Source organism: Coenobita brevimanus, chromosome 111 (assembly GCF_032717465.1).
Source record: "Coenobita brevimanus isolate Jiangsu-jjx chromosome 111, ASM3271746v2, whole genome shotgun sequence".
NCBI lineage: Eukaryota > Metazoa > Arthropoda > Malacostraca > Decapoda > Coenobitidae > Coenobita > Coenobita brevimanus.
In genome coordinates, this window is record NC_137064.1 from 2333489 (window position 1) to 2360740 (window position 27252).

The following is a 27252-nucleotide window of genomic DNA, read 5'->3' on the forward strand; positions in this document are numbered from 1 at the left end:
TAATGTAAAAATAATAATAATTACCTATGTGGTGAGCTCAGAAACATGTGAGGTTGGAGCTCCTCCACTGCCAGACATATGCCATTTGGTATAATGGTAAACTCAAAGCTTTTGTAGTCTTTTTTTTTTTTTTCTTCTTCTTGTCTTTTATAATAGCACCTTCATTTTCACTTGCACGTGACAGCACAATTTGAGACATCAAACCTTGCTTCCATCAGACACAGGTAGGCTGCTGCGGGAGCAGAACTTCTCATACCGCACGCCTTGATGTACTGCTGGTATGTGATGAAAATAGACAATAAAATAGTCCACCCGTGATGGCAGCACTTTAGTCTTGCCGCCACCTGATACTGAACCACTATTGGGCCCCCAGTACTGGCATGCAAATTATAAAAAGCCCAGAACACATACACGTGCCACCCAATGGCTGCAGACATTTGCTTAGTGGCACATCAATGTGTCACCTGATGTGAAAGGGCTAATTGATTAGATAATGGATGGATGGACAAACTTCAGGTAACAGTCGTAGTTTTCCTTTGTGCATTTTGCATAATATGGGCTGCATTTTGCTTTTGTAATGTAAAATTGTGTAATACTTTTGCCAACTTTTAAAGTATTTACTATGTTCAGCCATAATGTTACCTAATAATTACGTCAAGCAAGTGAGAAATACTGGAGAAAATACGTGAAACTTCAAGGCACAGTATGCTATATATGATTATGAATCTAGAAAAAGTATTGCAGTCCTCGAGAAGAAGAGAGAGCAGCAGGTACAGGAGCAAAACTGAAGCCAAATGGCAATGTTTGGAGTTTTGTAACCTCCCAATATGCTGATGAGGCTGTTTGCATGAGGGAAGGGGGAATCCAAAAAGCACTCAATGAGTTTGAGTTTGCACTCCCCCTATCCCCCATAAAGACCCCAGTATGCTTGCTGCTTGCATGCACCAGCCTTGATCACCCAACAGCAGCCCCACTACTCAGTTCCTTATCCCTTAGGTCATGCTGACATTTATTTTCCCCCAACTCAACTCCCTGTGCTCACATTCCACCCTCTACACCCAGTTGTCATCCTCCATTGTGAAAAATGAGATTACAGTATGCGAAATGAAAGAATATGAGACTTTGGCAGACAGTACAAAGTTGAAAGAAAAAACAGTGAATTGCAACATCATGATGGGAGGTGAAATGCTTGAGGTTACTGGTAATACTGTAGTTTCGAGTATGTGGGAGCTATCTGTCTACAGTATTTATTGCTAGATGCCTCAATCCCATGAGGGGTGGCCACAAACACATCATCTCCATGTTGCACTGTCCAATACCATTTTACTGCCCTCCTAGCTCACATCCCCTCTCTCTCATATACCTCTCCACTCCATCCCTCCACCTCATCCTTAGCCTCCCCCTCCAAGCCAGCTACCCCAAACATCGAGAGAACACCCTATGGACATTGCAGTTACCCAGCTCCTACGACTGTGCCAAGCCTGATCTGTGGTGTCTGGTACAAAGCTTCACTTCCATACATTAAGAGTTGGTATCACAATACTGTCATGCAGTAACTTTTTCACTTCCTTGCTCACTTCCCCGTTTCTTATCACTGCTTTCAAGGAAACAGCAATCTTTCTTCCTTGTTGTATCCTTCCAAGTACTTCACCCTCAAAACTTCCATCTTTACTCATCATACTACCCAAGTACTTAATGCACTCGCATTTTCCATTTCTTCCTAATCCAGTCTCACCATACATTCAGTGGCTTCATTTCTCTTGAAGACCACAACTTTACTCTTCCCTACATTCACCTTTAGATTCAGTTTCTTACACACTTCCAAACTTATTCACCAAGCCTTGCAGCTCCCCTTCGTCTTCACGTAACAGTACAGTATCATTTGCAAACAACAGTACTGGGTTTCCAAACACTGCCTATTATGTCATTAGGGTTGCTCCAACATCCATTGCCCTATTTTGTACCTCTTTTATAACCCCATCCATATACAGACTGAACATCCATAGGGACATGACACATCCCTGTTTCAATCTAACATTGAAATAAAAAAAATCAGTAATTTCACTCTCTACATGCACTGCAGCCTTAGCCCCCTCACGCATACTTTTCATGGCATTCAACAACTTCCCTGTTACTCCATATATTCTTAATACTTTCCACACTCCTTGTCTATCCACCCTGGGAGTTACTGTATGGCAAAGTGGAGGGTGAGGTTAAGGAGCAATCATTTCGAAGAAGAAGAGTAATTGGAGAGCTCAGTTGTATTTTGAAGGATTGAAGAGTTAATATGAAGGTAAGAAAGTCCTCCATGGAAGTGTGGGTGGCAGTGAGTGAGAGTTGTCTGGGCTGCAAGCTGTAGAAGTGACCTTTCATTGAACAGGTGCAGGCATGGGAAGGATGGAAGATGTTAATGAAATTTATGGGCATTATGGTATGAAAGAGCTATAAGAGTGGGTTGTGTAATTGCTGTGTGGAGGAAGAGGAATACACTGAGATGGTACGGACATGTACAGAATGCACATACATAGGGTACAATGAGTGATTGTAAAAGTGAGACCGAAAGCAGCTGGTAGAGGGAGATCTTACGTGGTATGAAAGAAAAAGTGATGAACAGTACACTGGTAAAAGGGAAAACGAGTATTTAAGAGAATGAGTAAAAACGAGTATTTAAGAGAATGAGTAATGTGCAAGGATAAGATAAAGGCATTTCTGTTACAGCCAGTCCCTGTTCAGAGGTTTCCAGGAGGAAGCAAGACATTGGAGACAATGATGATGGTGATGAAAAAGTACAGGACAAGATGAACTAGGAGGGATTATGGAAGGTTTTACATATTGATGGTGAGGTTGAAAAATTGCTGATTTTTTTTTTTTCTACAGCACTGCAGACAAAAATGAGGCACAATGATCTGCATAGGCCACACTGCAAGCCTCACATGAGGTACAATTTGCATTGGTTAAAAAATGACTTAGGGGAGGTAAACTGCCTTATAAAGAATCAGCATGGCAGGGGTTATTGAGGTTGGCCATGGCACAGCCAATATATATCCTATGGACTGGAAGTTCATCCAAGTACCAAAACTTGCTAATTAATTCCCAACAGTTGCTGGAAACTTGAGAAATCCAAGAGGTGTAACATGATTTGCATCCATGTTTGAGTCTCAGCTTGGACTTGATATCCATAAAATGATCAAGTTTGCAGTCAATAACTTAGTGCCAACGACTAATACTTACGTTCCACCATACTCCAGTGTAGAGTGACAATTACCATATTTCCAGTGATGATCCATTTTTACAGAAATTACAAAATGACAGGTAGGTACGTAGGTTGGTAGAAGGCAACTCCCAGTGTGATGTTACAGTGAATGAAGAGAGACTGGAATTGGTGAGGAGTTCAAATACCTTGGTACAATGACAGGAGAGAGGAAAATGTGCAAAAGAGGTGGAAAGTAGAGTGACACAAGGAAAGAAAGTAGGTGATGCTATGAAGGCCCTGATAAGAGACAGGCTTGCATGTTGCAGCTGCTCAAGGCTTACATGGAATGTTAGTGCCAACTTTAACATATGGATGCGAGACTATGGTATGGCATGAAAATGAAAAGTCAAAAGTAAGAGCAGTGGAGATGGGAATGCTGAGGAATGTATGTGGAGTACAGGGAGTGGAGAGGATATGATATAATGTGATACGTGAGATGCGGAGTGAGGAAGTCTTTGGACACCAGAATCGAAGAGTGCACTGAGATAGTATGGTCATGTGGAGAGAATGGATAACAGTGGTTAAAAAGGTATATCTGAATGAATTTGAAGGAGGGAGGAGGCGAGGTAGGCCAAGAAGGTGGAGGGATATTGCGGATAAGTGTGTGAGGAAGAGAGGTATGGGAGTCTGTGAGGCTAGGGGACTGACAAAAGATCGAGCTGGCTAGATGTTTTGAGAAGAAATGCATGATCAGGGATATGGCACCCCTTTTTAACATGACAGAGTTTGGACTGACCCCATCAGATACATTTATGTGAAGCTTCAGAACGTGGTGAAAGTTTTCGGAATATTTATCAGACAGAGCCAGGATTCCGGGGTCTTGAACGATGAGTGAATGGAAGTGTAGCCCATTGAAATGGGCAAACTTGTGCTGTCTGGACATTGCTACTCCTACCCCTGCCCTAGGGTAGGAAAGGAGGTCTGGATGATGATATGATGATGATTGCAAAATGACTAATTCACCACCTCAATATACACTACAGCTCAAGAAAAATATATCATCCAATCCTTTTCTGCCTCACCAGAAACATTGCTGCCTGGGGCTTGACCAATCAGTCCCAACATTTAAGGTAAAGATGATCAGCCACATTCACTCCCAAATGGCATAATGAGAGCAACAAAAAACCACCCCTCTGATGCAAACTCTTATGGGCTTAATCTGGTTGCAGTATCATATTACACTATACTGGCCAGGCAAACATAAAGTTACCACCCAACACAGATAAAGAACTTGGTGACCCAATAGGCCACTTAGCACTTGCCCCAGACACATGCACCAACACCAAACTTGACAGACCTGCTGCAACAGACTAGGCATGCCCATGTGAAATTTCAGCTCATTCCATCCTGCAGTATGAGCTGTTGAGGGTTCTCAATGTTTTATCAAAAAATCGGGCACAAAAGTGTTCGCATTCAACTGGCTGCACACAGTTATAATTTGCACCATTAACCTCTAAACGCCGGGTGATTTATAGCACAATCATCCTCTCACTACGGGCGATTTTCCCAAAATAGCCTGTTTTCAAACCTTCGTATCATGTAATGTATAGCAATTACGAAAACAAATTCAAGACCATATTACTTGCCAACTCTTCTACTTGTGGATGAAACCATCCCTAGGTCTGCAGGTGCTTACGTCGATAAGCAAGGATGTGAAGATGGGTAACTTTCAGCGCTTGAAGCAGGAAGTCTTCATGCATGTGGGCGTGGCCCCGACTTTGGCTTCGCTCTCAACGAGATATCTTCACTACTAGATAAAAGACACAGTGGCATCCAAGGAATGCCCTATGGCACTATCACTGAGGCCTTTCCTAGTATCTTTGGGCAGAGGCTTGGCAGGGGTGGAAGAGTCAAGGGGTCTGCATAATGTGGGAACAGATTCAGGCAAAAAGGTTTCAGAAAACATCATTGAAACCCTGGCAAAGTCACGGGAGAGACTGAAGCATGCTTGCGTATGCTAGCAGGAGTCTCTCCTCACCTTTGGTGACGAAATCAAACATGAGCCAGTTCAAACTACGGCGGGAATGTACATGTGGCATATGCCGACATCCGGCGGCCTCCGTCTACCTAAATTGCAATGGCATAGCACATAACCCGGTGGGTAGGAGTTAATGTCAGCTCATCATTCCGCATCTCCTGATGTATGGAACACCAAAATCCGAGGGGGTCAAATGTGGACTGACACACACAAACAATGCTTATTCATATCATTAACTAGGTTACACAAAGCCACTTGGCTTGTCACTCACTGGAGAGTCACTTGATGGTTGCATTACATAGAGTAAGTGGTTCGTGGGTGCCCCCATCTTGAAAAAATACTGTAATAAATAAACACGTAAACTCAGAGGTAAAAGGAAACGTAATTCCCTGCATATTGTAAAAGGTTACTGAGGGGCACTTCCATACATCATGTGATATGTGAAATTGGGTTAGGATTAGCCTATGTTTCCAATTAAAAAAAAAAAAAAAAAAAAAAAAAAAAAAAAAAAAAACTAAATTCAGTTTTCAATTTATTATATAATACTGGAAATACCTACTCATTTACTGGAGACATTCAGTTATTATAGTTTGAATATTTTACTGAATAAACAGGAACATTACTTATTACTAATGTATAAATAATTCTTGCAAGTGTAAATAACCCTAAACTGAATAAGAACATTCCATTAAACAATTATTCCAGCTGAAAAAAAAAAAAAAGTAACAATCACAAGACATTTAGCATCTGCCACAATACAACATGCAACAAAAAATACATACAACTCATATGACCATAGTTCCCTATAATATTTTGTAAATAAAGAGACTAGGATGCTGTAGCCTCCCCCCCTAATGTTTGTACGGTTCAGTTCTCAGCCTGGAAGTATTCCTTGCTGCCAGAGGGGTCTGCCTTCATGGTCTTGGCTCCAGGCTTCCACCCAGCAGGACACACTGCAATAAATGTTAAGTGCTTTCAAGGTTATGGACTTAAAAGATAAATGTTACAATATACAGTACAAATAACATATCAGATGTGTTTTTGTTGTGTGAAAGGCAGTATTTAATAGGGTGCAGGACAGGGTGACGACAATACAGTCCTTTCACCTTAACCTGGCCCAGATTTTTGTCCTCTTGTGGCTTACTTCAGAAAGCTTAATGACAAAATATTTTAAAATGGGTGCACTGAATGAATGTGAAATGAATGATGATAAATGGGGTGTTTCATGAATGAATGCTGCAATGCACGGCTGGATGTATGTGGTGTACATGTAAAGTGGATTATAAGGTATTATGGTGTGGCAGGGAGATAGGTGATAGAGTTAGATCTGAAAGAGTCCAGCATAATGGCAAGAAAGATTTTTGCCCACAGTATATCAGTGAGCGTTCTGAACCTGAAACTTTACCTATATTTTCCTGAATCATTGCTATAGTTTGTTCACTCTAAGGGCTGGGTTTTGTCCTTTTGCAGTTATTTACCATGGCTCGATGACAAAAGGAAGTACACGCTAAAACATTTGGAACCCACGTGGTGTGATACAATATGACACACCAACCAAACATTCTGGATTACCAATTGTACATAATAAACACTCACTTCTGTGAATCATTTCAAAGTTCACAGTACCATGCAGTGCTGAGTAATGTTTTTATTGGCTGTACATCCTTTCCATAACAATTCATGACCAACCCCACATTCTAGGATTAATCTCTTGCTATAACTCTGCAGTCTTAGCTGAAGAGATGCAATTTCATACCTAGTTAAAGAGAAGAGTAAAGTTTGCCATGGTATTATGCAGACAGCTGAGTATGTATAGGAAATACTGAAAGCCACTACTAGTACAGACATCAATACAAATAATTAAATCTGCCAAAGATGATGAAATATCCTCCTAATGTTTGTATATAATTGGCATGAAATTAAATCTAGGTCATCTCCTCCTAAGTAAAACCTTCAGTCAGAACATTTTTTTTTCTTCTTCCAACCTATGCTTGGTATATACTGAAGTTAACAAGATTGCATATTGAATAGCAGGCTTATGTTTTTCATGAAACTACGCTATGATTGACACATGCATATGGATAATGAATAATCTCAATCATACCATGCTCATTCTTGGGGACTACAACAAGCACAGTCATGACAAAAGTCTCCATATTGCTCTGATCCTCTGCCACTGACAAACCCTTCCTCTCAACCATGGTTTTGCCAACCCTCTATCACCAACAAATTGACAGTCTCTCCTCCCACACGGCATTCAATGATCTAACCAATTAAATTGCTATGGTACCAAACTGGTGATAAATATTAATGACAAAGGCAAAATTCCTCCAATCCTCGACAGAAATAATAATTACTGTATTATTAGGGTCCATTATTTCCTCCACTTAATTTCCCCCATTATTTTCCCAAGTATTCTTTCAAATGGGTGAGGAGTGACTATGAATGACATTACCTGCAACCCCTTATGATGAGTAATCAGTACTTTTAGCTAATATTATTTCTTCATTTTTCCTTCAGTCTCCCATGAATACTTTGAACTTAACCTTAAACCACATACCTTCACCATGTTCATCCACAAACTGGAAGGCCTGGACAAGACGCAGGGTCTCGTCTACATCACGACCAACAGGAAGGTCATTGATGGTTACCTGTAAAACAGTTTATCATCATTTATCTTATTATTTGGAGCTACATGAAAATGAAAGTCAAGAGTAAAAGCAGTGGAGATGGGACTGCTGAGGAATGTATGTGGAGTACAGAGAGTGGACAGGATATGAAATACTGTAATGTGATTCGTGAAAGATGTGGAATGAGGAAGTCTGTCGACACCAGAATCGAAGAGAGAGTACGGAGAAGGTATGGTCATGTGGAAAGAATAGCTTACAACAGAATGGTGAAGATGGTATATCTGAGCGAGTCTGAGGGAGAAAGGAGGTGCGGCAGGCCAAGGAGAAGGTCGAAGGATATGGTGGATGAGTGTGTGAGGAAGAGAGGCATGGATGTTAGTGGGGCTAGGGGACTGACAAGAAATTGAGCTGGCTGGATATCATATCGTGAGGAAAAGTGCATGATCAGGGATTTGGCATCCCTTTTTAATGTGACAGCATCTGGACTGACTATGGGATACGTTTATGTGAAGCTACAGAATGTGGTGAATGTTTTTGGCATATCAGAGAGAGCCAGGATCCCGTGGGCTTGAATGATGAGTGAATGGAAGCATGGCCCATTGAACTGGGCAAACTTGGGCTGTCTGGACACTGCTACTCCTCACCCTGCCCTACGGTGGGAAAGGAGGTCCAGATGACGATGATGATTTATTTCAACCGAGCCCCTGTCCTGTAACCACTCTAGCCACTTCTTCCTATTTTCCTCCACTCCTTTCTTAACCTCTTCATCCCACCATGATGCACCTTTCTTCTTTGTTGTTACTCTTGCCCCACCACACACCACTTTAGCATTCCTAACTAAGCAATCCCTATATGCATTCCACAGGCTTTCCAGATCCATTTCATTCCAATTCACTGATTGTAATTCCTCCCATACTTTGGTCCTGTTTTCATCTGCCATTTCTTTGATCCTCAATGTCTCAACTTTCAGTCTTTCTCCCTGACTGCTCCTCTCTTTCCTGGTCCACCTCACTCCTCTTCACTTGGGTGTTGCAGTGTGCATAAAGCTGCATTTAGGTAATCAAGTGTAATAGATGTTTTAACACCCTCGATGGAATACAAACAAAACTGGGCATGTGTTGCATCATGGTGTGATGAAAGGTGGGCTGCAGCGAGATGTCAATGCATGGTTCTCTGTCATGGTGGAATTTGAGTACAGCTGTCAAGGGGTCAGTCTTAGCTGTGGCACATAGTCTGCTATAAATACAGCTGGAGCTCTGACTCATTCCACAGGTTAACTATAATCATTTACAGAATCATCACCCCTCCTGGAAACACCTAACAGAGGATGACCATGATCGACCCATGCTACCTTCAAATAGTCAGTCCTCAAAGTCTAGGATGTGTGGAGACAAAATAATACTTTACATTAAGGAAGTTTGGGTGAACACACAATTGATACTCTTAACAGGAAAGGCATCATACACATAGGATTTAGTTGGATCTAACCCACCAGTTCCAAGAGTCTATCCTTTAATGAACTGAAGTCAGACTACAAAAATTTTAAGACAGCCCTAGGCTGAATGCAGTAACCCCACAATAACGTACCTGTATTTGCATTCTACTCTTCCTCTCTCCAGACATCTTTATTCAGCTTATGAGAGTGCACAGGAGGGGGTTGGATACAGCATTCATTAACCCTATCATTACTAATGTGCTCTTGTAAACTGCATAAAATCACATGGTGTCTGCAAGAATATAATTTATAATACATCCTAAGAAGGCACAGGTTAATATATGAATTACTCACCTGGCGGAGGACTTGCTTGCCGTCAATGATAAAGAGACCACGGAAGGTTAGACCTTCATCCTCCTTCAGAACTCCATAGGCCCGGGATGTCTCCATCGATTTGTCTGCCAACAGGGGAATGTTCATAGTTCCCAAACCACCTTGCTTGCGGGGTGTGTTGGTCCTGACAAAAAAGCAACAAATGTTAATGCTTTTCATGACAATAGCAAATGTTTACTTTACCTGACAGAGTAGCAGTATATGTTAACACTTCCATTCTTGGGAGGGGAGTGTTTGTCCTGATGGAAAAATGGCCAATGTTAACCGCTTCCCTTCTTCATGAAGTTTATTGGTTCTGACAAAAAAGAAGGAAACATTAACAAGGGAGGACTTTGTGGAATGTGATTGTCCTAGCTAAAGTGGCAAATGTTAACATTTTCCTTCCACTGGGAATGTACTGGTTCTGAGAGAAAAGTGGCAAGCTGCCAAGCATTTACACGGTATTATACAGGTACTCCATCAAGCTAAAGAACACATTCTAAAGTATCATCCTTTTTCATACAACTGCCACTGTACATGGGGAGAACTGTAAAATCAACTACAATGGGAATGTAACTGCAACAAGAGATTGTTTCTAATTTTACTAAGGACTTAATGTAAAAAAAAAAAAAAAAAAGGGGGGGGGGGGTTGCTTATAAAAGAACTGCCTTTATAATACTGTACCAATCTGCAGGGTAATACCAAACCTTTCCCTGGTGCCATAAGGACACTTATTCACCTGGATATGAACCTCATGGACTGCAATAACAAAACTTTCATCAGGGCCCACCCAGAGGTTTGTAGAGATTACAGTACTTTTTGTAACAGTTTTGAACACTTCTCCTGTCTTTTGGTTCTGCAAAACATAGTAAATTACCAGTAACTGCCTGCTGCTAGCACAAATAAATACAGTAATCCCTTTATTATCCAGTCACCCACTATCTGGACTCCCAAATACCCGGACATTTTGGGCCCAGGCCTTTGGGGGGGTGGGCGGAATTTTCAACCATACTTTGAAATTGGTGCGCAGCGCCGAACAGCTGTGTTTACAAGCGCCCCTTGCTTCCCTCTCCTCAGTTACGACCTAACTACTATCCTGACTAGATGCTCATCGCAATGGATGCCGCACGTGCTCGTTTTTGTTAATAAACTGCAATACCTCGCCACTAGACCACATAGGAATTTACAGTATTGAGCAGTGTTATGAAATTAGAATTCAGAGTGCAAAGATTAAATACAGAGTGCAAACTGGTTGTGGTAGGTGGGGGCACTCACCATCCACTCACTTGATGTAGTGCTGCTCTCAGGTGTCTGCCCTTTCCTCATCTCCATCCTTCTTTCCATCCATCCTCTTCTGTCTTTCTTTCCTTCATTCTTTCCTCTTTCTTCTGCCTGCGGGTGACTTTACACTCCCTCTTCTGTCTTTCTTTCCTTCATTCTTTCCTCTTCCTTCTGCCTGTGGGTGACTCTACACTGAGTGACAAGCCAAATGGTTTCCTGTACACCAGGAAACCATTTACTATGCTGGGTGGTAACCATATAACCAAATTTTGGCGCCTGGAGGTTTAGTGGGTAATAACGGTGTTCCAATCGGACTAAGCCGGTGAAGGTTTATATCCAAGGGATGGTTGGGGTTTATTGCTCACGCAATGCCACTCAGGCATGAGTGAGGCTGGTCACTCTCATCTTAAATGCCAGGACCAACTTGCCTAGCCCCGGGCTCCTCCTCTTCTCATGGGGCAACTAGGATTGGATGATGGATGGATGGATGGAAACTGGTGGTAGAAACTGGCGTGGTGCAATTAAGAACAGAATGTGCAGTGTTAAACAATTATAACACGTAGTGCAAAGGATTAAGGGCAGCACAACAATGGATTACTATATGTGCTTCAAGAGCATTTTCAGCACTGCCAGAGCCTTAGAGGAGGCAGGTTAACCAACGAACGGTCACGGACGTGTTGCAAGTACCCTGTACACTGCTAAATATTTTCCATACTCACTTCTAATTCCCCATTCTCTGGTTCCTTTTCATTTATTTCATGCTTTCTGTTCCTTATTTGTGTGAACAGGGTCTTAAATAGGTGCTGTGCAGGTCCGGTAGGGAGTCAGTTAGTTGGTTTTCAAAGTTAGGCTGGGTTGGGGTCAATAAGTCCCAGTCCAGGAGGCAGGGGTCCAAAATCCGGACAGATCCACTTTCTGGACATGCCTTTGGCTGTATTATATCAGATAATGGGAAGATTGCTGTATAACATACATCATTCAGTCATAAATCTAGACAGACCCACTTTCCGGACATGCCTTTGGCTGTATTATATCGGATAACGTGAAGATTGCTGTATAACATATATCATTCAGTCATATGATGAAAAAGTACACGAAGTGGATAGCAAGTTTTATTTTGCTCTGGAATTTAAGCACTGGCCACATAAACCTGGCAAAGTAAACTAAGTAGATAATTAGGTTACTTTGCCACACTTTGTTGGGAGATTATCCTCCTAAAACAAATTGTTATACTGTACTGTACTGTACAGTAAAGCTGCAACTTCTTTAACATACGATATTTACACTCATACACAAGACAACCCTGTGGGGGAGGTTGCTTGTCTGCTCAGCCAGACAGACCAGGGTGACTCAACATTCATGCACTCACAGTAACAGTTAAAAATCCATGCAGACTAACTACTATACCTGTATTCACAATTAGTATATTCTATAATATTCAATAAACAGTCACGCTTTGAATGTGATAGTGTTAAGTCAAGTGAAAACTCCTAGCATAATGATTTATCATAAACTGAAGTCGATATAACATGGGTACAGTAGGACGGGGGGGGGGGGGGCTTCCCCTCAGTGCCCTCCACAGCACCATGCTTTCCACTAGGAGTAGCATCCTTGCTGGTCGTGATTTCAAGTTACCGTAAGTGTCAGTATTTCACACAAAAAAAGTTATTACTCCAATTATTTGGGAATAGCAATGGTATTTCAATGGCCTTGCACACACAATTTGGAATGAATGAGAGATCACAGCAAATTTAAACAATGGGCAGCCACCTTGGCTCAAGCGCCTGACTGTCAGCATGTGCACCAGGCACCATGTGTGAAGAAGACTGCCATACAGAGCCACCACAATTACTGTATAAGAGAATTCCATGATCGTTACTGTGAAAATGGGTGCAATATAACTTTTAGTTCATCATTCTATCACATACCAAACTGACGTATACAGTCACTTCTCATTTTACAATAGGGTAACGTCAGGTCATACCTTATTGTATACCGATTTTATCGTAAATTAGTGCATTGAAACCCATTATAAAAGGGGGGTTATGTCAACTCAACTTCCCAAAGTCACCTAACCAAGACTGAACCATAAATGACAACCCACCTTCATTCCTTCCTGTGTTGGTCCAAGTCGTCCCCCCCAGGCTGGGGGACAGCCTGTGCTTACAGGCACTAGTGGTCAGCCTCTGAGTCAGACAGGAACAGGTTAGGGGGAGGGGAATCCAGCCCATACCTGCACCAACCTTAGCACTGGGACCCATACCTGCACCAACCATAGCACTGGGACCTACACTGGCACTGACCTTATCACTGGGCACACAAATCCACATTAATCCCTTAATTCACGCAAACTTTTTTCCACACGATTTCGGTTATCCATGAATTTTTCGTACAATAATTAAAACAAAATTATGGTATTCAAATAAATAATTTTAATATGAGAGAAATAAATAATATATAAAAATGCCTACCCACTGCCAGTGCGCATACATGTGGGGTGTGTGTGTGGAAGGTCGTTCTACCATGCACCACAGTCAGTTTGACTCCAACGGTCGAACCGTGCGTGACTGGCGAATCGTTATTTGTGGCTTATTTTTCTGCCTTCCAGCGATTGCCTGCCTTGTTTGTCAACACGAGGCCTAAGTATGGTGCTAGTAATGCATGTGGTAACACACCAAAGCGGGCTTGTAAGGTGATGTTGCTGACAAAGAAAGTTAAAGTGCTGGACAAAGTAGGGAAGGAATGTCGGCGACAATTCGCTGTCAGGACGATTCCCCATCATTTATTTACAGACCAGTTTATTTAGCAAGCACAGTACACTAGTTTTTTACTTATATGAGTTATAAAATCCCCCTGAAAATTAGTTATCAAAGTATTAGTTAATCAATAATAAGTATATTTATAGAATAACGGGGAATCGTTCAGGGTGCGAATTGTCCTGATGGGGAATCATCCATGTTTTGACGGTGAATTGACTTTATGGGGAATTGTCTCAGAACCGTATGTTTGGGGTGAATGAATCAACTGTTTGTACAATAAAGAAGGCAGAACGTAGCATACAGCTCTTCTCAATTGGGTGGAGTCAAAGGCTCTTTGTCTTACAGACCAGTTTATTTAGCAAGCACAGTACACTAGTTTTTTACTTATATGAGTTATAAAATCCCCCTGAAAATTAGTTATCAAAGTATTAGTTAATCAATAATAAGTATATTTATAGAATAACGGGGAATCGTTCAGGGTGCGAATTGTCCTGATGGGGAATCATCCATGTTTTGACGGTGAATTGACTTTATGGGGAATTGTCTCAGAACCGTATGTTTGGGGTGAATGAATCAACTGTTTGTACAATAAAGAAGGCAGAACGTAGCATACAGCTCTTCTCAATTGGGTGGAGTCAAAGGCTCTTTGTCTCTAACTCTCCTCCTCTTACTGACTCCCTTCAACCTCTGTCTCTTCACTGCACTGTTGCATCTTTATCACTTTTCTATCGCTACTTTAATGGTCACTGCTCCTCTGAACTGTCTGCATGCATTCCTCCACCTCTACGACGAGCACGTAGCAACCATCTAGCAGCAAACTCTCATCCCTTTCCTGTCCAACTCTCTAATGCAAGAGTTAACTGTTACTCCTAGACCTTCATTTATGCAACAGGTCAACTCTGGAACTGTCTCCCTCTGTCTGTATTTCCTGCTGCCTATGATCTCCAGTCTTTCACACGCAGTGTGTCTAGGCATCTCTTAATGATCGGATCTTGAATTTGGCTCTCTATTGTATTCTGTTCTTCTCTTGGAGGGAACAGTTACTGCGGGCTCATGGTCTTTGGCTCCTTCTTCCTCGCATTAAAAAAAAAAAAAAAAAAAAAAAAAAAAAAAAAAAATACAGGAGGCAGTGATGGCTAGTTCACCAGACTGTACTAAAGTGTCTCCACCTACACCTGTGCTTGTCAGTTTTCAGTAAGTGTTAGGGATTACTGTACTGTAGTACGATGCTGGCTGACAGGTGACGATAACACAGGGGCACACATGAACAAGTTGAAAAGACAGGGCTTTAAAGGGGTGGCAGGACCTGAACCATAACAATTTCTGCACGCCGGGGCCGCCACCTTGCCTGAGAAAATGACGGTCACCTTGTGTGTGCCTGGCGCTTCCCGATGGCAAAATCGTTATAGCGGGAAATTTATCATAAATCAAATTTTGGGGTGGAACTTTTCTATTATCGTTGTAGCGAAATATCGTAAACCAAATCAACGTAAAGTGACTGTATCAAATGCTTTCAGTTTATATAATATTGCTACTTACAAATTTGCATTTAGACATTACCTGTGACCCTCCAAAATCAGAACAGCACACCAATACAGTACTGCTGCTGCATGATTAGCAAGTTCTGAACAGCAGTTAAGTCTGTGTACATGAGGCCATAGAAAAAGATAAAGGTGGTCCCCTACTTACGAATGTGTTACATTACGAGAAACTGATCATGTCAAAAATGCATTTAATACACCTAACCAACTGAACATCAGTCTAGCCGAGCCTACCAAGCATTTTAAATGTGCTTAGAAGACTTGCATTAGCCTACAGCTGGGCAAAATCATTAACAGAAAGCCTATTTTATAATAAAGTGTTGAATATCTCATGTAATACAATGAATATTGTACTGAAAGCACAAATTCCTAAAGCTGAAAATTCCAAAGTCAATTGTTCAAATGCAGGGGACCACCTGTATTTAACAACTAATGTACCATGATGTGACGTACCATGCAAGGTGAGAGTACTGCGAGTCAGTGGAACAAGCAACCACCTCACATCCCAACTTGCGGAACTCCTCAACACGGTCTGAGAAGGCGATGATCTCAGTGGGGCAGACAAATGTGAAGTCCAGTGGATAGAAGAACAGCACCAGATACTTGCCCTTGTAGTCATCCAGAGAGATCTCCTTGAACTGACCATCCACCACTGCAATGCCCTTAAAGGCTGGTGCAGGGCGGGCAAGGGCAGGCACTTGGTTGCTGCTCATGGTTAATGTAGAGGAGTCCTGTGGGGTACAGTGGCAAGGTGTTTATTTCATCAACACTATTTCTGACCTCTGCCTGCACCAAAGCACTGCAGTATATGATGAATGTAGTGTATATAATTTTCTTTGTTTAGAGGTTAATGACCAAAACCAGTACCTGTTTGTTTAAAGACCTAAACCAGTACATGTGTCAAAAATTAAGCAATGTTAGAATTTTGCAAAAGCCAGTGCACAGGTTGGCAATTACAGAATAAATACTGCCGATCTAGAAAAAAAATAATGGAAGTAAGACCAATCTATGTCTGGATAAGGATAGTGAATAAAAATGCTGCTAAATTAACTTTATGTAGCCTTAGTCTTCAAGAGATGGGATGGAAACCTGAACAGCTACAGCAATGTACAGTATCCACACTGTGTATAACCATATCTAACAAGGAACAAATTTTTAGCCAAGGCATTGTGTGGCAATGAAAATTAAGGATCTGAAGTGTTTGTTTTGATCATAATGGTTCCAACAAGCTTGCATGCATTGGCCTTGGTCACGTATGACAGCTCTCCACACTGCTCGATCTCTAGCAGCCTCTCTATTCAGTCCCTTATCCCTAAGGTCACACCATATGACTTCGTCCCGAGTCTCTGTGTGCCAAGATTATAAAAGCTGCAACAACAGGAAGGATACAACTATGCAGATTAAAGTATTACACATAGGCATGGTAAATGTAAGTGTGTGCACCATGGAGTACTTCCTTGAAAATTCATTCATAATACACAATCACCTTTCTGCAGCAGAAGATATGGAAGAAATGTTAGTATTCTGTAGAGATATTTTTTACAGTATGTGAAGGCACCTGTTTGAATAGAAATTATATGCAGTATAATGAAGCACAGGGGCTATCAAGAAAATATGCTGCAATAAAGACAGACTTATGAAAGACTTGTGGCCACTGCTCCAGTTGAGTGTAAAAGGACTCAACAAGGAAATACAGTGCAATAGATGGCATTTTGGACGACTGTCCTCCATTTATAGTTTTGGGAGCTGGAATGCCTGAAAATAAGAGCTCAAGGTAAAGCATTAGTTACCCTTCAACTTCATTTGCACAAAGCAAATGCTGTGCAGATATGCCTTACTATTCCACACCTTTATTACCCAATACTGTACCTTATCTGCATTCATAAAATTAGTCCCTGGTAAATTTACCACCAAAGCCAATCCTTCCAACCAAACCAAGGCGAATCATTCACTGCTGTTCACATCAGAAGCAAATATCAGAAAGCATAGGCCATTCATCCCTCACACAACATACAGTACTCCGGTATATAGTATACAATGTATCTAGAAGTCTACAACATAATCCCTGATCAATCTTCATGCACAGATGGCTGATGAAAATCCAAGGGTTGCTTAAGCAGTTCCCTATTCTTAAACACTTTCAGAACAACACCTGCACCAGTAATCCTTAAATTTCTAAAATCCTCAAAGCTAAGCTCATAAGCTAATCCTGCTTGGAAGACCAGTGAAAGCCCTGCAAAGACACTTAAAGCAGACTTGTGATTTACTGTAGTATGTGATGGCAGAAGCAGTTTGACAAGAGCAATTACACAGAAAATATTGTAATATTTCATACCAGCACTCTTCTAAGCAGAGGTGTAGTGTTGGAGTTGGTGTTTGGAGTATGTATAATGTATGCATTACTTCTTAATGGCTACATTATAAAGTTCATCTATTATATGCTTTTTTTTTTTTTTTTTTTTTTTTTGCCATAGACTTTCAGGGCTTATTGTTTATATGAACTTTATTTTCTTATCTAACAATCTCTCTTATGCAGCAAAAATTTATGGAAAATATGTAGTTCACAAGTAATATAAGCAAACTATGTACAACGAACTGACCCCTTATTACATTATTTAATATTATTTTTAGTGCCAATTATGCAAAGTACAATGACTGATGCATGCTGACACATCCACACCTCCTACAGTAATATCAAATTACTGCAAAATACTGGTTATGCTAAACACTGCTCGGGTGAACACTAGAGACTGTAGATAAGAGACCCGACATTGCTGCTGGTTTCCAAGTGGCTGGTGAATTGAATACCATGTTGGGTCTACCAGTAGCAGTCCATCTTGGATCTCTGACTCCATACTATATAGTCACTGTTTAAGTATTACAACTCTGTTGTAAAAAATTGCAGTACCTATGTCAGATAGGTGGTAGATGGTGGTGACCATCATCCACTCGCCTGTTGTAGTGCTGCCTACTTCTTCCTTCCCCATCATTCTTTATCAGTGTCCCTCCTCTCTATTTCTCCCATCTTTCCTGTCATTTTCTATTACTTTTCCTTCCTTTTCCAGTGGCTTTACACCTAGTGACAAACCCAATGGTTTCCTGTAAGCCTGGAAACCACTTACAGTGCTGAGTGGTAACCACATAACCAACCCATACGTGTTCCCTACGTGTCAATAAGTGAGTTGACAGAAAGTTAGTGCCCCTCCCCATAAAACAACTAACTCAAAGACAAACAATTACCCCTTACAGGCCTGTAGCATCTGGCTACAGATAACACAGATTGATAAATGCGGAAATCTTGTAAATGAAGTACTGTAGTATAATTTATATCTTACGGCCTTTTGGCTACATATTCCACAAGATTTACTGGGTAGATGTGGTGACTGCTGAACCAAGTACAGGTAACTAACTTTACATTAGCATATTTTCTTAATACAGTAGATGCTATCTTCCACTCTTCCCTATCAACAGTGCTGATTAACAAACAGTAACTGAGTCTGAAATAATATCCAGGCTGAATATAAGCACACAAAAATGATGGGAACTTTTTTGTGGCATTGTTGTACTCCTGGCCACCACCTAATGCTACATTTATTTAGTCCTAGTGTCCTTTAAGGCACTGTTAGATTTGGCATGCCTGGTGATGGATCAGCAAGCAATGGAGACAACTGTATTGGAAGATGAAACAAGCAGTATAACGTTTCGTAAATCAGGCCACCACAACAACGTAGTTGCCAGATCACTATATAGTAATGACTAAATTATTGACTTTTTGTGTTCTGTGACTACCCAGGGTTCACCAGCACATACAAAGTATGTGTTTAACAATCTGCATATGGATTTAAATAAAAAAATATAAAAATAAAAAATTATGAAATGAAAATATTTATTCTGATAGGTCATGTTGTCAAAACACCAATTAGCCTATATGAATAATTTTAAAGGACTATGAGCAGACTTCATTAAAAAATGCCCCAAGAGATGCAAATGAGACAAATGATACATCCCAAATTACCATTTTGGAGAAGTCTGCATTTGCAGAAGCAATGGCAGAGCCCTGTGGGTCCAGAACGTAGATGTCAGGTCTTCCTATCTAAAGGGTCTCTAGTGAACATTATTTTATCCACCCTACTGTATAAGGCTGGGTAAACAAAACTACAGTAATTTCAATTTTTCATGTCATCAATGATCAACAGACAGTTCAATTTATGTAGAAGGTGAGCATTATCATTTAGGTACTAAAATTACAGACACTAAACTCAATATGCATCAGTTAAGAATACAGTATTAATTACTGTTTCATCATTCTGGAGAAGAGCTTTGTAAGAGAAACTTTTCTTTTTTTCATTATTTTTTTTACCTTAGCTCCTTGATGGTATGATGTACGGCTTGAAGAGCAAGCTGACATTGGGTCATCGCTGTGAGAATCCTTTGAATTGAAATATGAAACAGCATGTATTCAAATACAGCATAACATACTGATATATAAATATACTGTATAATGGCCAATGATGAATGTCCCCTTATGTGAAAATTCAGCCATGACATCAGATTATGAATACAGCAAAAGTCCTCTCATTCGGTGTCTGTTCTTACGGTATTTCCGGTCTTTCGGCGTTTTTCATAAATCGTCCCATTACGAAAGTTCTCTGCTCTTCCAGTCCACACGCTGAGATAATCGGCACCTGCAACAGGGTCACCAGCTCACCGCTGGTACCTGTGCGACCGTAGTTGCCAATTTGGTGTTGTTGGCGCTAGATCTAGCACTTTTCATAATTTTGCCCTTTTCATAATATTTTAGCACCAATAAATATTAGATTTTCTTCTATATCTAGCGCATTTTGAAGTCCAATTTAGCATGAAAATTTGAACAGTTTACCTATAGATTAGAGCATTTTAAAGTTTAGCTCATTGCTTTTGAAGATCTCTGCTTGCCAACACTGCATGCACTGTTGGCCATCATGACTTGTGAGTGTCTGATTTTGTGAGTGGAACCTTTCAAGTCATGCTATTTTAAGGTATACATATGTAAATACACCTAGGTTATGGTAAGTTCATGTGAACTGTATCATTAAATACATTAAATATAAGTTGTTTATTAAATATTTAATGCTTAGGGTTGACCAATAATACTTGCTAGACACTGCGATTGCACTGGGGTGACTGACCATGATTGCTAGAAACTTTTCGGAGGGTTTTTCCGGTCATTCAAGAGCTTCTGCTCTTTCAGCACCTGCTTGGTCCCGAAGATGCCGAATGAGAAGACTTTTACTGTAAAAAATATTTTCATGCAACAATCTGCTCATGCACCCCTTCTTGACTTATATGTTCTTAATTCTGACACACTGTGAATTAACAAACTTTGAAATCAGGCAAATCATTAAATGATTCTAACAGTTAAAAAAATAAAATAAATAAAAAAATAAAATAAAAATAACATACAACACTGACAAGATAATCACAACGATGAATTCAAATCCAATACCTTTCTTGCTCTTTTTGGCAATTCGTCACTTCTCTCCGCGGCTGCACTTCTTTTTTTGGATAATGGCATTGTTATTCACTGACATGCATCACTGGATTCCTAAAATATAGAATGAACATCTTCAATTTACAATTAAGATAAAGACTCTTACTCTTGGAGCAGTATATCAGAGAGGCTTACTCTTTCAGCAGTTTTCAAAACTTACTGTAGTGTAAAAATGGTAGTCCCATACATTAAGACAAAACAAGAGGTACAGTAATTACAGGTATCATCACCTTGGGAAGTGCAAAATTCTACATGACATTTCAGGAACTTCACCTCATTTGATGCAGTGGTTTCAAAGGCAATTCATTCTGGTAAACAACTTTGATAAACTACACCATGGATTCAATTAAAAGACACTTTGTTTATGGGACGTATCCTACAATAAACTGAAAAGCCGTCTCAGCTCTTTCACCACTACGATCTCATCTAGTTCTACTCTTCCTAGCGCTAGACAATTTTGGTCAGTTATAAGAGCGTGAACAGTCAAAGGGTTGATACCAATTCTCTGGTTAGCATAACACATTTTCCAACTCAAACCAACAATGATAATTACACTGCAAGTACTGTACTGTCAATGAAAATTCTTCACAGAATAATGTATTTTTGAGTTGTAGCATAGTATTGTATGAGTATGATATAATCACCACTTGAATTATGACATCTGTAGCTACAAGTGTATCTTGTTGCAAAATTAAACTAAATGATTACTAACGTTCTAACAAATCATGTTTTCTGGAAAAGCAATTCAGAGACATCTACCTGACAAAAAGGTAGTACAGCTGTACTGTATTTTTTTTTTTTATAATTCTTGTTATACACATCTGCAACAGTTTTTTGCTTAAAGCACAAACACCCACAAACAATGCTGCCAATTAATTACTAACACCATTATATCACACACCCTCAAGACACTGGCTTCAAGATCACAAAAGCCCCACCTTACTGTATTCATTCATATAATTAGCAGCACCCTGTACCAGTACACATCAACAAGGAACCAGTGTTGATAACTTGTAAATGGTCTGGCTGCTTCTGCTAACAGTACTGTACAGTATAAAAAAAGATGTACATATGTACTACACTATCATGCAAAGTAAAGACTAAATGTAACCATTACTGCGATACATTACTTGAACAATGTAGCTACTCTACCTTACTGTAGTGATTTTAAAACTGGCATAATCCTGGGATAATGTAGTACACTCACAGTAGCTATGGCATTTTAAAACTCTACCATCAATGAAAGTACTCAACATATAAATTCCCTGGTCTTTACATACCATGCTTAAACAATTACAATGCAGGCTATTAATACAAGCTGAAGTCACGTCAATGATCCAATTTCTTCTGGAATCGCCGACCAATATGCACACATTCTTTCTGGCTAACCCTCACATGATCTCTACATTTAAACTACTTTATTCCAGAATGCCAGACTATTTTATTCACCCAAGAGCTAATCATAGGAACCAGTTTTAATACTGATACCATTAACCCTCTCATGTTTGGAACAACTTAGCATTTTATTCCATTAGCTCATATGAACTGCAACCAGATGATACCTCTAGGTTACAGTTTTAAGAACTCTGGATCAGAAATTTTACTACCCTGAAGATCATTCAATAACATAACATAAATGCCTAATGCTTCACCACACAAAAATCAAGCGATGGTAACCACACATTTAAAGCAATCATACATAACACTGTAGTTTTAAATTAGCACTGTAATATGAAAGTACATGCAATCCTACACTGCCCTATGAGAAGAGTAGGAGCCCAGGGCTAGGCAGTTGGTCCCAACATTTAAGATGAGAGTGATCAGCCTCACTCATCCCTGAGTGGCATTACATGAGCAATCAACCCCAACCACCCCATGGATATGAACTTTCACCAGCTCAATCCGAATGGAGCGCAATAATTACCCACTAAATCATCAGGTGCCAAAATTTGGTTATATGGTTACCACCCAGTGTAGTAAATGGTTTCCTGGTGTAAGGGAACCATTTGGCTTGTCACTCAGTGTAGAGTCACCCACAGGCAGAAGGAAGAGGAAAGAACGGAAAGAAAGACAGAAGAGGGAGTGTAAAGTTACCTGTAGGCAGAAGGACAAGGAAAGAATGAAGGAAAGGAAGACAGAAGAGGATGGAAGGAAAGAAGGATGGAGAGGTAAGGGCAGACACCCGAAAGCAGCACTACATCGAGTGAGTGGATGGTGAGCGCCCCCACTTACCACAATATGAAAGTACACTAGCTACTAACTTCCCCATTAAGCTCACACAAAACCATTAAAGGTATTGCACTTAGTGATTACAATGATGCTTCATCTTGCTGAAATAAAAAAGTAAGGGAATAAAAAGGATATAAATATACTACCAACAGATTTTTTAAATGCACAGAATATTCTAAAAACAAAATGATGCAATCCATCAGACCACACTGACAAAGTACTGTACTTAAACTTACAGCAAATCCTTTTTTTTTTTTTCTTTTCTTCCCTGCTGTAAAGGTCAATGGTTAACCTACTGTGGCCTAGTACTGTATATTCACAGCCAAATGACCAGTCTACTCCCTCTGGTGGCATTACATTATCAAAACTTTAATCTCTCGGCAATCAAACCTACTGTACACAGGACCATCACTCCAACTTTCTACCCAACAGATCACCAGGCACCTGTAAGGTACCGTATTGCAGAACTTGTAATATAAAACCTACCCTAGTAGCTGATAAACACTGGTTCCGAGGCTTCTCAAATCTGCCTCTATCTTCCTCTATCCTTGTCACCACAAACTTTACAGGCACTCGCTTGGTTACAATTGTTGTTTTACTTTCTTCATCCTTGTCCTCTTCATTATCAGGGATAGTAAATGAGACTGTTCGTGCTCGTTTTCTCCCTTCCAACACAGGGGTTCGATCAGGCTTCAGCAGTATGCCTTTGACATTACTCTCTAAAGGCGGTGATGGCAGTTGTTTCTGTTGTGGCCCCAGGTTTGTTTGCATGCACTCTCTCTCTACTGGTACAGGTAGGTTTTGACTTTGTTCCCCTTTTGTGCTCGATATTTCCCTCTCACGCCCAATGATAGACGTGTAGCTTGCTGGAACAATGGAGAATTCTTCTGAATCCTCTTCACTGATATATCCCTTGTTGTCTTTTCCACTGGATTTCTTTTCACCTTTCTTTTTCTTTTTCCCACAGCACAGCATGTCATCTTACTATCAACCTCTAACATGTAAGGCGTGGAACTTATGAGGAAAGCCGAGAGAATTTAGAATACCGTACTTATGTCTGATTAGATAACCTGATATACTTGATCCTATCGACATGGATTATCTACTCAGCTATATCTAAAGTGCTTTATAACCCTGGAAAAGCTCTTCTTCATCCAGTACAGCACAGTGATAAGTGACCCGATAATCCTTTAAAAGCCCTTCTCTTCAACCTCTGACATAAATCCTTTCACTACAATTTTTCTAAGGTACTCTTCCTTTGGCCAGACTATCTTATTCAATCTATAAAAATTTCCCACAGTTTAAAGGTCAGAAACCATTATCCTCTCATGGTCAAGTCTTGTAACACAGTACAAATTCAAATCCAAAATGCCTGGGTCTAAATGAATAATGAGAAAAGGGATAATTTTTGAGAAAAAAAAAAAGAAGCCTACAATACCATGAACTGTACATTCAATGAAGTACCTTGTACTGTATTAGTATTTTATGTTATACTAGTCCACAAGTAAATATGGTCTTCAAATATGTACTGGTTGTGAGGATATACAAGCAATGCCATATTGCATGAAAAAGTACAGTACTTTGAAAACTCGAGGTTTTTGGAATTGAGAGAGAGAGAGAGAGAGAGGGCAATGTTCTGAAAAGTACAACTACTAGTATTGTACTTCCCATTCTAGTAGTAAGCCAGTACCTGTACCTCAACTGTCAATTTTTACGGAACACTTTTAAAGGCCGTATCCATTTCCCAGAATGGGGCAAAACGGTTAACATGGGATATCGGGGAAACTTAAGACTTTGGGTATGCTTCACCAGACCTCTTCATACCTGTTTTGAGGGAAGTGGGCAGTCAATATTTTTCTACTACTATTGACATCAGCAGAACCAGGACTGCTCCCCTTGTTACACAGGAAACACCTCTTTTTTTACACCAAGATTAGAATTCTTTAAATAATGAACTGTATCTTTTCCTGAATACTACCTGGTACCAGTAAGTGTGTTTATACACCAACATGATACAATCCAACCTTGACAAACTATAGGTTTCATACTCATAGTAACTTCTTGTTCTAGTAGTAAAAAATACAGTACAGTACCATATACAGTATCAAAATACTCTCATCCCTAACCTAATCCATTATCAACTGTTAAAATGAACAAACAATTCACTCTGCTCTACATTAACCTGAACTTAATGTAGAAATGATAGCAGGCAGAGCTTGGAGCATGATCATGTCCCCCCCCCTCATTCTAAGCACTAAAGTGGGAAAAGCAATTTTAAAGTAGTAACAGATTATGGGCAGACCTTTGAATACCAAGATATATACAGTAATCTCAAATAAATCTGGCTGGCCATTTGTTCAGCCACCATCCAAATGTGCATTGCCCTATCAAGAACATGGGGGCCTGAGGCCAGACATTCATGGCCAAGGTGGCCAGTTCCTTGTAACAAACCTTCACATAAAGACCTTCAGTCACTTACAACCAAGTACCATTACACATGCAGCTGAGTACATTACTGCATAAAATAGGTGCATGCTTTTTCTTGTACTGCATAATATTCTTGCATGCATTTTCCTGGAGTGTCTCAACTGCAAAGGATGACTGAATTAAGAAACAGCAAAATATATACATGGCTTAACATCAAAACAATAATTAAATATGGCAAATACATGGCCTACCTACTTTACTACATGCATCTTAAGTCTGGCAATACTTCAGGAATCAATACAACTTCAGCCAATATCACAGGCTCAATCAATAATAAGTGCAACAGGACATGACATGGTATTGTAACTACTCATGGTAATTCACTTCATACTTTCACAGTAATTTTACTTTATTCATTTACTAGGATATTTAACACCAATCACAACCCACAAGGATGTAAAGCATTTAAAATTTTCTTTAGCTTTTTACCCACACATCCAAGGTATTGAAGAGTGGTTTACCTGATACCTCCTGATCAACTTTATACTGTAACTTGATTTTTACTCAGTGACATTCATACGTGCCCATAAAGCAGGCAACAGAACACTCCTGAGGGCTTAATTTTCTAATATTGCACAACAAACTACTTCCTATATATCAGCACCTGTGAAAAATGCAGTAACTACCTAGTAGATGCACTTTGAAATATAAAATTCAGACTTATGACTTACTTCACACCAGTTATTCAGTACTCAAGCCATGTTCCGTAACTTTTCACAATCACATTATAAAGTTCTATGCCCTCAGAACTTTAACTATGTACATAACATTAACTTAAAAACTACTTTACTGTATTACCGGTCGATTATGAAGCACTGCAGCAGATCCTAACTTCCAGGCAGACACGACAGTAGAAGTGAGCGAGTTCCCTTCTTTCAACCACCACGAGGCATTTCCCGGGTCTTTTGTAACTAATGCCTGAGGCTTGTCTCCCCCCATAAGCCTCCCTCCTTTCCGCCGTCCTCCCCTCCTCTAATCCTCCGTCCATTTCCCTTACCTTACCTCCCCGGGCCCATTGCTGGAGAGTTCTTCCTCCCGACCACGCTGCTTTCATCTCCTTACGAAAATCACTATTGAATTTCATCACTAGTTTTCCTTCCCTGATTTTATTACTCTTTCATTTTTTAACTTTTCGCCCTTCTCCCCTCCAACTCTTTTTTTTTCTTCACCCCTACTCACCTCACCCGAATTCCCTCCTCTCCTCTCTCCACCCTTTGGCACCTTCCACGTCCCTCCTTACCGTGCCTAATGCCTATATGCCCCTCTACCAGTATCCATTTCTAACGTTCCTTCCCCTTCCAGAACTTTCTATCTACCGCGTTAGATTGTCATGCTTCGTCACTGCCTGTTACCATTACGTTATAGTTTTTTCGTACATTTCTTTCAGCAAAAACCCACCAAGATCATGATGACATCTCTTTAAAACCCAAGCACGTAGGCGAACAACATACTTAAAAACATAACTGATAAGATTAAATCAGTGTCTTTAATTCTGGGACAATAAAATGCAGTCACTGCTATTGAGCTTGCCGGTACCAGGCTTGACAAGGCAGACATTCACACATCCGATTATACAAACAAAATTACTCACTACCACTAAATGAACCAGCGCCATACTTGACCCGGATATTCACAACTACTATCTTGTCATGGTCGAGAAAGGCTTACCTTCGAACAGATATGAGAAATGATACAAGCCTGAGAAGTGGCGGGGAGAGACTGAGAAGGCAGCCTGGCAGGGAAGGCGGGAGTTGCTA

General features: G+C 40.3%; 2 protein-coding genes across 4 annotated transcripts in view; both read right to left on the bottom strand.

Moving 5' to 3' along the window:
- LOC145417784 (uncharacterized) overlaps positions 1–26415 on the bottom strand; it is a 102742-nt gene extending 76327 nt beyond the window's left edge. The window contains exon 1 of the mRNA XM_080286391.1: positions 26294–26415. The gene's annotated coding sequence lies outside the window, so the exon portion shown is untranslated. The remainder of the gene's footprint in view (positions 1–26293) is intronic.
- On the bottom strand, positions 5742–27252 carry Prx2 (Peroxiredoxin 2). Of its 3 annotated transcripts, XM_080286392.1 has the most exons (7): positions 27164–27252; positions 20735–20833; positions 19610–19678; positions 15703–15980; positions 9651–9813; positions 7792–7882; positions 5742–6184 (listed from the first exon to the last, which is right to left on the bottom strand). In XM_080286392.1, the coding sequence occupies exons 2-7, from the start codon at positions 20801–20803 to the stop codon at positions 6099–6101; spliced, it is 756 nt and encodes a 251-aa protein (XP_080142518.1). In that variant the 5' UTR covers positions 20804–20833; positions 27164–27252; the 3' UTR covers positions 5742–6098. The 3 variants fall into 3 exon arrangements, with proteins under 3 accessions (XP_080142518.1, XP_080142520.1, XP_080142521.1); XM_080286394.1 differs by lacking the exon at positions 19610–19678 and having other exon boundaries at positions 5743–6184; XM_080286395.1 differs by lacking the exons at positions 19610–19678; positions 20735–20833 and having other exon boundaries at positions 5744–6184; positions 27164–27243.

Bases quoted from the DNA above. Each gene is read 5' to 3' on its own strand.
- Prx2 (XM_080286392.1), bottom strand. From the start codon at position 20,803: ATGCCATTATCCAAAAAAAGAAGTGCAGCCGCGGAGAGAAGTGACGAA. The intron at 19,679-20,734 runs GTATTGGATTTG...TTCAATTCAAAG, and splicing joins TGCCAAAAAGAGCAAGAAAG to GATTCTCACAGCGATGACCC. The intron at 6,185-7,791 runs GTATGTGGTTTA...CATTTATTGCAG, and splicing joins TGTGGATGAACATGGTGAAG to TGTGTCCTGCTGGGTGGAAG.